General features: G+C 33.3%; 1 protein-coding gene across 1 annotated transcript in view; it reads right to left on the reverse strand.

Annotated features, from left to right (window-relative positions):
* The window catches only part of LOC126893157 (uncharacterized), a 183734-nt gene extending 172440 nt beyond the window's left edge, over window positions 1-11294 (reverse strand). Inside the window, exon 1 of the mRNA XM_050663109.1 lies at window positions 11226-11294. Coding sequence (XP_050519066.1) covers window positions 11226-11294 — 69 coding nt within the window. The remainder of the gene's footprint in view (window positions 1-11225) is intronic.
* Window positions 11295-12001: the final 707 nt, after the last annotated feature.

A 12001-nucleotide genomic window follows, 5' to 3' on the forward strand; every position in this document is an offset into this window, starting at 1 on the left:
CTGTGTTAATTGTCAAACGCCGATGTTAGAAGATACCTCTTGGAACATGGTGAAACCCTAAACGAAACCTTAACACACTTGACAGACATTCAGTCAAAACACTGAGAGCTTTGACACTTGGCAGACATTCGTGGTCCAAGATGGTTGCTAAGGTTTCGTTTAGAGTTTCACCATGTTCCCAGAAGTATCTTGTAACATGGTCGTTAAGCTTTCTTAATTTCAACACACTAGTAGTAGAGTGAATTTTAATTACAACCATATCACCATGACAACGCGAAAGGATATTTGATTATATGAAAGTGTGTCAAAAACAGTGCGAAAAAGTAAGTCCCATTTACAATACATTGTTACTTCACGCACACTTTAAACACTTCACGCACTGCTATCTATAATGACATTTTTCACAAACTAAAAACTTATACATAATACGACATAGAGTCGATAAATTAATATTATATAATTAATGCAATAATTGTTTATAGAACATATTACAAATATGAAAATCAAATTGTAAATTAATTAACGTCATGATAGGAGTAAAAGTGTATCATCATAGTATATAAGCGGAACTATGTATGTTTTCCTCAGGGGCGTAACAGAGGGCCCCGCAGCATGAAGCTTGCGGGTGGCTCCAATCGCTTAAGGGCCCCATCTTGTCATCCGATATTATGTAAAAATCTGTTATTGTTATATTATTTTTACGTTGTCTGTTTAAATTTAAAAACGTAAAAATTTCTAACTAGACGTATTTGCCAAGTGAATCATCTCATAATATCTAGAAACTTAATCCCTTAAGGCCTACCTAAATTTTATGGTAGCGACAATAAACTATATACTGCTTTGTACGTGACTATTGAAAGATATTAGAATTGCAATTTGCCGAATTTAAGAACAATATTTTTAAATCTAAAAATGGGTTTCCTTTCTCTCTGTTCTTTACCTACTTTTAGTATTTCGATACAATATTATCGCCAGTAATTTCATATTGGTTGTTTGCATTGAATGCTATTTATGTTTGTGTTGTTTTACGGTTATAGTTGCATCAGTTTGGTACGCATTTATTTAACAATTATTGAAGACTTTTCTTGTGTAATCATTGGACAATCTCTCAACAGATAAACGGTAAGATAAGGAAATTATAACACTTACGCTTTAGGGAAGTCAATGTAGAAAAACTTGCATTGTTTCGGTTTCGGAAAAAATCAAACAAGCTTATATTGTTCTAAAACATTTTTTGTTAGTTTATATATCTTATCTTAAAGTGAAAAGTTCTACTCACAGATGCCTCTAATTGTTTATTAATTCTTTAAACAATAAAACTGTTTCATATTAAATAATTTTAAAAGATATCGGTGAATTCATCATTTTACTTTGTTCAAAAATGTTTCTATTTGCTTTTTGATTATGCTGAATTCGAATATGTCATTAAATCAGGGCCATAAGTACGATGTTGGGGGCCCCGGGGCAAACGTGATCTGGGGCCCCCCTACCGGGGAGTCTGGGGTTAATCACCCAGCAGAAGGAGTCCGGGAAAATTGATATTTAACCACTTGAAAACGCATTTTAATGTATTCCATGACTGAAGTTTCCTGTACCTACCTACATAAAATATTGCTATTTTAGTTGACCAACACAAAAAAAATTTGAAGTCACATTATTTTAAGCTAAATATTTACCATCAATATAACATCTTTTCTGTTTTCATAAAAAATATACTACATATGATGTTACTTACATTCTTCGGCTATAATGTAGGTTTTTATTCGCGTTATATTGCCTATAGGCAGTATAACGCGATTACAAACGCGGGGCCCCCTTCGCCGGGCTGTCAGACATTACAATTTGAAAATTCAAAATAAATTTTTTTGAGCACTTATACAGTATGTCTGCGTGGCTTCGAACCATATGGGAAACATTTTTGTTATCAATTTTACGAAAAAAGTTATTCTTCATGAAATGCTCTGAATGGTCTTAAATCTGAGATACAAAATAAGTCAGATAAACCATCAGATATCAAAGCTTATCAATTTTCTACGAGGTAAGTCAAAAAATAGGAATTTAATTCAAGGATAAAGTTCTTTTATATTTAACAATATACGATTTTAATTTTAATATGTAATTACATCCTTGTAAATAAAAAATTTATTTTTCCAAATATTTCTCAAATTACAGATAACCAACATCATTTTATTACAATTATAATAACTATTTTATTATTAATTTTTTAATTTTACGAAAAAATTATTTATAAAATTCTTATCAGATTCTTTATAAAAAGGTCTGCATTATCTCAAAACGAAGATTCAATCGTAATATATCACATATCGGTCCATATGTCTTTAAAACAGAGGCCGACCAGAATGTTACTGTGAATGGAAACTGTTATTGCGCCATGATAATGGCCTCTTGGATGCCTGAAAGGACTCCAAAATAGAAAAAGAAAATAATGAAACCGGACCCACAACAATGACAAGCAAGGCAATGAATAGGAATAGCGATAGGGAAAAAAATGACGCAAAGGTAAACAAGGATGAAAATAAGAAGAAGGTGAAAGCTAGATTGCAGAAAAAAGGAGAGATAAAAATGGGAACATGGAATGTGAGAAGGATCAATCGAAAAGAGGAAGAACTGGTAGAAGAAATGATAAAACAAAAAATAGAAATATTAAGAATAACACGGAAACGAAGACGAAAGAAAAAGGTCTTAAGAAAATACACAAAGGATATTACTTACTTTGGGTAGGAGCGGATACAAAGGTGAGAGCAAAAGAAAGTGTCGGGATAATAATTGCACTGAATAGACTACAACACGTTATAGAAGAAACATATGTTAACCAGAGAATATTACCGGTGAAAATGAAACTGATGGACGAGGAAATATGGACAATAATAACAACTTATGGAGTAAATGAAGATGCAAGAAAGGAATAGAAAGATACATTTTTCGAGGAGCTCCAAATGAAAATTGATAATGGGGAAGAAAACATAATTGTAATGGGAGATCTAAACGGTAGAGTCGGAAACAACAACAGCGGAATAGAAGAGTGCATGGGAAAAGAAGAGGAAGAAATACTAGACAGAAATGGTAAACGAATAACAGAAATATGTATGGAGAACAAACTAGTTAATAATAATAAGTTATAATAAATACAAAATTTAAGCATAAAGAAGTACACAAATACACGAGAATACAAGACAGCAGAAACGAAAAATCAATTATAGATTACTTTTTGGTAAGAAGCAACAAACGGAAAAGAGTACAAGACACACAAGTGAAAAGGGGCTCATAGATTGGTAGTGACCATCATCTAGTAATAATGAAAATGATAACAACAGAGGAAAAAGAAGAAAATAAAAGAAAGACAGTAAACGAAAAAATAAAAAGTTATTAATTAAAAAGGAAAGATATCAAATTCCAAGAAAAATTAGATAATACATTGAAAGGTAGCAGGTAATGCAAAAAATACAAATATAGAAGAAAAATGGGAATATCTAAAAACCAGTATAACCAACGCAGCTAAAGAAACTTGCGGAAAGGCAAAACTAGCTAATACTAACAAGCGGAGAACGGAATGGTGGACGGACGAAATACGAGAGAAAATAAAGAACAAAAAGACAAATGGAAGAGATATCTAAGCACAAAGCAACCGGAAGATTACGAGGCATATAAAGAAAAAATAAAAGAGGTTAAAATAGCGGCGAAAGCAGGAAAGGAAAGGTCATGGGAGAGGTTTGGACAAAAAATGACAAAAATTATGGGGAAAACCAAAAATTCTTCTAGGGCGCATTAAAGCAACTCAGACGAAAGAAAGAGCACGCGATGCCGAATATAAAAGACAAGAATGGAAACGTACTAATAGAAGAAAAACAAATAATGAGCATTTCAAATGAAATAATGAAGAGAGCATTTCAAATAGCAAAGAAAACATGCAGACACAGACAACACAGTGGAGACATAAGAAATGAATGAAGAACAACAAGTGGAATCCATAACAAGAGAGGAATTAGAGAAAGCAATAGAAAGAATATAATTAGGCACCAGGCAAGGATCATGTCACCCCGGAAATGATAAAATTCATGGGAATAGAGGGAATGGACAGCATGAAAGAACTAATGAATGATATCCTAAATAGAGCAGAAATACCAAAGGACTGGAAGAAAGACATTATATCACCAATACACAAAAAGGGAGGCAATAGAGAAACTGTAATAATTACCGAGGTATCACCATAGCAAGTATCCCTGGGAAGGTATTCGCAAGAATAATAGAGACAAGAATAAAAACCCAAATAGAAACAACTAAGGAAGATACACAGTGTGGATTCAGGAAGGACAGAAGCACACAAGACCTAATATTCACAATAAGACAGGTTAGTGAGAAGGCAATCAATAAGAATAGAGAGATACATATATGCTTCATCGACCTGGAAAAGGTGTTTGACAGAATTCGAAAAAAGGACGTATGGACGACACTAAAAGAAAGGGGAGTCAACAAACACATAATAGAAGTAATAAAGGATATGTACAAAAATAATACAAAAACAGTAAGAACCAATAACGAGGAATCCAGAGAATTTACTACAAGTCAAGGCGTCAAACAGGGATGTGTGTTGAGTTCACTGCTATTCTCACTGGTACTGGATGAAGCAATAAAGAAAGCCAAGAGAAAAATGAGAAAACTAACATTAGGATACTGGCAAATGAAACAGACTCAACTATCGGAGTTATTTTTTGCAGACGACATGGTATTGATTGCAGAAAACACAGAAGACTTACAGAACAATCTTGAAATTCCAGAAGAAGAACTATCAAACATAAATAGATGAAAATTAATACAGAGGAAAAAAAACAATGATAATTTCAAATACGAAGAACATACACACAATAGAATTAGACGAAAAACAACTAGAACAAGCGGCATATTTACCTAGGAGCAATAATTGAATCAAATGACAAACAAGACATGGAAATAAACGAGAGAATGGGACGAACAGGAAGCTTATTTAACACTACGAAAACAACATTTTTGGGGAAAAAAGAGATACCTTCTTCTTCTAAAGGTGCCTATCTTCTGGAGATGTTGGCGACCACATTGAGACTTATTCTATTTACGGCAGCTCGAAACAGATCAGTTGACGTTAGACCAGTCCACTTTCTAAAATTGGCCAGCCAGGATATACGTCTACGTCCAGGGCCTCTCCTGCCCTCAATTTTGCCTTGTAGAATCAACTGTAGTAGTCGGTATTTTTCATTACGCATAATGTGGCCGAAGTAAGCCAATTTTCTGTTCTTCACGGTGTTAACCACTTCTTTGTCTTTTCTTAGCCTCTGGAGAATAGTTATATTAGTTGTGTGGTGTATATACGAGACCCTCAACATACGTCGGTAGCACCACATTTCAAACGCCTCTAACCGTTTTATGACATCTTCTGTCAGGCTCCAGCTTTCAACTCCGTAGAGGAGGACACTAAAGACGTAACATCTAAGAATTCCTATGCGTACATTGATACTTAAAGACAAGTTGCACAGAATTTTCCTAAGATTGTTAAAAGAGCTTCTGGCTTTTTCAATACGAGTTCTTATTTCGTAGCTATGATCCCAGGTATCCTTAATGTTGCAGCCGAGATAGCATATTTTCTGTACTCTCTCTAGGGGTGTATTGTTTACGGTAATTTGGGAGTTTATATTGGTGTTTTTACTAATGATCATTATTTTTGTCTTCTTACAGTTTAGTTTTAGGCCGTATTTGTTACATGCTTCTACAACATTATTCATGATCCCTTGGAGCCCCTGCGCACTATCTAACAGCAATACTGTATTGTCTGCATATCTAATATTATTTATAAGTTGTTCATTTACTGCAATACCTTCTTCTGATTCGTCCAAGGCCTCTCTAAAGATGTTTTCAGAGTATATGTTAAATAATGCTGGTGACAGTATGCAACCCTGTCTAACTCCTTTTTCGACTGTGAAGATTTCGGACAGTTCATTTTCGAATCGAACTGTTGCTTTTTGTTGGAGATATAAGTTTGAGACGAGTCTTATATCCTTACCATCGAGTCCTGATGTTTTTAGGATATCGATTAGTTTTCCATGTGGGACTTTATCAACTGCCTTCTCGAAATCTATGAAACATGCATACACATCGCAGTTGAGATCCCTGGCTCTCTGTATTAGAACTTGCAAGCTGAAAAGTGCTTCCCTCGTTCCGAGTCCTGCTCTGAATCCAAATTGAACTTCACTTAGCTGTTCTTCTAATTTGGTGTACATGCGCGAGTGAATGATAGTAAGGAGTATTTTAAGTACATAGCTCATCAAACTAATTAATCTATGTTCTTCATATTTTCTAGATTTCTCTTCAAAGAGATACCGGAGAAAGTAAAAACGGCCATCGTCAGATCAGTAGTTAGACCAACAATCATGTATAGCAGCGAAAGATGGACATTGACGGGAAGACATAAATCCAGAGTCAATGCTATAGAAATGAGGTTCCTGAGGAAAATAGCAAACAGAAAGAAAACAGACAAAATAAGAAACGAAACAATCAGACTAAACCTAAAACTAGAACCAATCAATGAAAAAATAGTTGAGGGTAAACTTAGATGGTTCGGGCAGGTGTGTAGAATGTCGAACGAGAGACTAACAAAACGAGTGTTCGAAACGAGAGTGCAGGGAAAAACAAAAGAGGAAGACCAAGAGTTATATGCGTAGATGTAATCAGGAAAGATGTCGAGAAGAAAGGATTGACATTGGAAAGTGCAAGAAATCTAACACAAGGTCGGAAAGCATGGAGACTACAATGCTAAACTCAACTCTACCAGCCTTACACCTAAAGGTAGAAAGGCTTAGGACTAAGTAAAATAGGTAAGTGGTGCCAGAAATTGAAGCTCGTAGATTCAATACACTTGGTTCTAAAATAATTTGCGTCAATTGCCATATAGCCCATGAAAGCATGGCTTTACTGCGAAAACGATTCGGTAAGCAATTTATTTCATGCTTTGGGACACTGAATTGGCCGCCTATATTCTGTGATATCACACCTCTAGACGTTTTGCTTTGGGGCTACAGTCCAAAGTCTACATGAATAAACCGGCTACGATTGAGGTATTGGATGCCAGTATTACTCGAGTCATTGGTCAAATACCAATCGAAAAGCTCGAAAGCGTCATGCGTCATCGAGAATTGGAACTTCAAAATAGACCATCTTAACCGCAGTTACGATCAACATTGAAAGACATTGTTTTCAAGAAGTAATTGTAAAGAATGGTTCATTTGTATGACAATAAAAATTATCAAATAAAATTCATTTTTTTCAATGTTTTTAGTAATAGTAATAGTCTCCCGTTTTATACTGCTAACGCGGCTTTGGTATTATATCAGGGTAGTCTGCTATATCTAGTGTTGTTCTGAAGCTATTTCCTTGTGGCATTTTTATGATTAATTATTTATATGAGAAATAAGCCACAATTAAAATGAAAAAAATTATTTTATTAACGTTTCGACGCCCAAATCGGGTGCCGTTGTCAAAATACAAAATATTACTAAAATAAACAAAAGAGCTGTTGCTAAGCAAAAAAATTCTTCTAATAATTTATTTAATCTCACTCATTTATATTGGCAATTCAGACATATATTATACATTTTAAAGTAGAAGACTTTAAAATGGTATTGCCAATATTTATGAGTTGCGTTCCTGGGACGACTTACTGAAAGATAGTTCATTCGATTACATGAAATCAACCCCAACTCAAGAATATCCGTCATAAAAAATTATAGCATGTGATCTGTCTTTAAAAAGACAACCAAATGCAACGACAGTAAAATTCTCGCGTTAGAGACTTCATAGTAAATCACAAGGGAAAACCAGGAAAAACCCTGTGATACTATCCCGACATCGTAAGTATTTAGTCTTACATTAATTTACTCTCAAAAAATAATACCAAATTCTGACTTGTAACATGTTTAAATTATAAATAATATTAATAATACTAGATATATAAGTATGTAATACTAAAATATAAAATATGTACTAGCTCGATATTATTGACTTACTAGTCTTGGTATTTTCTTTCTATTGACTTCCTCTTTAAGTATGGGTAACCACATCCTACTGCATTCTACCGAGGAATTTGCGACACAATTGGTTTCATTTAGCATAATTAGAGCCGCTTCTTTGATTTTTCTCTTTTTACTATCTGATTCTTTCAGGACTATACTTGAATCTCTCCACTGAACTCTATGTTCATTATCCCATGCGTGTTGACATATTTGAGATCTCTCAAATTCTCTATTTTTAATATAAGATTGATGTTCACTTATTCTAACGTCTAATGGTCTTGATGTCTCACCTAAATAAAATTGTTCGCATTCACAAGGTATTTTATAAATGCAATTCTTTGTTCTTTCTTGATCATTGTTAGGTTTAGTTTTAGATAGAATAGATCTCAATGTGTTTGTTGTTTTGAATGTTGTTGAAATGTTGAATTTATTTCCTATTGTTTTAAGTTTCTCGGATAGTCCTTTTATACAGGGTGGTTCATCTTATTCGCCTCGGTCTCTGTACGGAAAACCACTTGATATTTTAAAAAAACTTCTTCACAGAAATATACAGGGCCTTTAATACTACAACCTAAAAATAATGTGAATTATACAGGGTGTTCCAAAAAAGAGTGGTATATCAAAGTTATATTTTTTCTTATGGAATGCCCTATATCTGATGACATTATTGAATTGACCTTAAAAAATAAGCTATACTTTCATAAGGGTTCCCTATACCTAAATACAGGGTGTTTTGATTTATTTCGATTTTTATAAAAATGTAAGGTTTTAGAAAAAAATAAATATCTACGAATCTAAGAAGCAGTAACAAATTCTTTCTTGGATCTTAATAATAGACTATTTAGCATACTTAAACAGATGCTTATTGCAACAAAATTTCTTACAGGGTGGTCAAAATATGAGATTGTTCTATTAACAAATTCAAGCTGTAATAACTTACTTATTTTAAATGGAACACCCTGTATCTTACTAGTCTATCGCGTAGAAAATTTACTTAGCTTTCAATTTGTGTTAGGGTTTCCTATACCTATCTTTTTACAGGGTGGTCAAAATATTAGATTGTTCTATTAACAAATTCAAGCTGTAATATCTTACTTATTTTAAATGGAACACCCTGTATCTTACTAGTCTATCGAGTAGTAAATTTACTTAGCTTTCAATTCTTATTAGGGTTTCCTTTACCTATCTAGCTGCATCTTTTAAATATTTAAAGATTTCCTAATTTGTAAGCTTTAAAAATTAGAATTAAGTACCTATGTCGTGGTTATGTACAACACATCACCAACACCGGCAATATACTTAAATATCTTAGTCAAGATAGTTTCATTAATAAAATTCACATTTTTATCATTTAATCACACAGAGTGTTCTTATTTTAAATGACATACTCGATATTCTATTCTTTATAATGGAAGATATTTAAAATCTCTTCAATTCCATGTTAACATTCTCAATACACATGTTATTCTGTAAATATAAATTTCCATGTTAATCTGTAAATACCCATTTTTACATATTTTTGTACAATAGGCTCGTTTTCGTCAAAGTAGCCATTGCATTTAATTGTTTGTAATTGCGATTTAAAGATTCAAACAAAAAGTGGCGTTCTTAAATTTACTTAATAACCGTTGGGTTAAGATATGGAAAATACTTATACGGAATGAAATATAATTTAAATATCTTCCAGAATACGGCGTCTAATATAGGGTAACCAGTTTAAAATAAACATATTATTCAATTTCACATGTAGGCCAAAATCAACTAAAATAATACAACACTCTGTGTGATTACATGATAACAATGAAAATTTTATTATTAATGACAGTATCTTCTCTAAGTATATTGCCGGTGTTGGTGATGTGTTGTACATAAACACGACATAGGTACTTATGTAATTCAAATTTTTAAAGCTTACAAATTAGGAAATCTTTAAATATTTAAAAAATGAAGGGAGATAGGTACAGGAAACCCTAATAAGAATTGAAAGCTAAGTAAACTTTCTACTCGACAGACTAGTAAGCTACAGGGTGTTCCATTTAAAATAAGTAAGTTATTACAGCTTGAATTTGTTAATAGAAAAATCTAATATTTTGACCACCCTGTAAAAAGATAGGTATAGGAAACCCTAATACAAATTGAAAGCTAAGCAAATTTTCTACGCCATAGACTAGTAAGATACAGGGTGTTCCATTTAAAATAAGTAAGTTATTACAGCTTGAATTTGTTAATAGAACAATCTCATATTTTGACCACCCTGTAAGAAATTTTGTTGCAATAAGCATCTGTTTAAGTATGCTAAATAGTCTATTATTAAGATCCAAGAAAGAATTTGTTACTGCTTCTTAGATTCGTAGATATTTATTTTTTTCTAAAACCTTACATTTTTATAAAAATCGAAATAAATCAAAACACCCTGTATTTAGGTATAGGGAACCCTTATGAAAGTATAGCTTATTTTTTAAGGTCAATTCAATAATGTCATCAGATATAGGGCATTCCATAAGAAAAAATATAACTTTGATATACCACTCTTTTTTAGAACACCCTGTATAATTCACATTATTTTTAGGTTGTAGTATTAAAGGCCCTGTATATTTCTGTGAAGAAATTTTTTTAAAATATCAAGTGGTTTTCCGTACAGAGACCGAGGCGAATAAGATGAACCACCCTGTATATGGTATTGATATTTTCCTCGTATTATTTCTGGTGAATGTTGTAGGATCCCGTTCTAAGTTGTTCTGTTCCATTCGATCCAATCTTGACAATTCCTTATTTATAAACGATAAAGGATAATCATTTTTTAATAAAACAGATGTTAACAATTGTTTTTCTTCTAAAAATGAATTTTCGTTAGAACAAGTAATTTTGGCTCTATCATATAAGGATTTAATGATTCCCTTTTTAACGTTGATGTTGTGATTTGACTTGTAATTGAGATATCTGTTGGTGTGTGTTGGTTTTCTATACACTTGCTATATCTAGGACCTACGGTATACAAGGAAGGTAACGGGGCCAGAGCTACGCTTCAACCGCCTATTATTACCCCTGGTTTTACCCAAGGTACTCATTTTTATTCAGGCTGGGTCGACCTGGGAACTATAGACATTTTAAAAATGTCTAGATGTTCTCGCCGGGCGGCGCGGCGCTGGGAATCGAACCACGGCCTACCTGCGTGGAAGTCAGGCATGCTACCGTCTGAGCTCTTTGGGCCCTTGCTATTTGGAGGACGCGCCCCATGTTTTTTATGGGGCGCATCCACCAAACCGCGATCAGTTCAGTAAATGGTGCATGCACGCTGACTTACGCTGATGTTAGCGCTTTTCTCAATTTCTATTCCTTCTAGAATTGTGCCTCTTAATTACGTCTTACCCCTGTTATTAACCCGCCGTTACACGCGTCTTCTATTGTGACGTGGTTGCACGCGTATGAGCGTCGCCCTCACCTTCATAAATTCGACTTATTTCGAGGAAGAATGAATGTCAACATGTACAAATATAAAATGGTTTGTACTCACATATTATAGAAAGTCTCGTAAACCAATTTTTTTTTATTAATTTAACAAAACAAAAGTAAAAATAATATAAATCAAAAGCAAGTTTTCTTAATTTTCAATTTCAGCAGGCCACTGAAGAAATTAACGTTCTTTACGCGAATTCATTTTACTAAAAATACAAATTAAAATTAACAACTGTTCTGAAGCTATTTCTTTGTTGCATTTATGTAATTAACTACAGTAGAGCGTCGATAATCCGAACTAATTGGTACAGGGGTAGTTCGGATTATCAAATTGTTCGGATTATCGAACATATGTTCAAAATACATACAAAGCTCATAAACATAGTACATATTGTAAATATATACGTTTTAGATACAAGGAATAAAACACCCATTATAAATTGTATGTATTTCTGCATTAACAAAACAAAAATCCGCTGTCATATTTT

The sequence above is a fragment of the Diabrotica virgifera genome, chromosome 10, assembly GCF_917563875.1.
Source record: "Diabrotica virgifera virgifera chromosome 10, PGI_DIABVI_V3a".
Lineage (NCBI taxonomy): Eukaryota > Metazoa > Arthropoda > Insecta > Coleoptera > Chrysomelidae > Diabrotica > Diabrotica virgifera.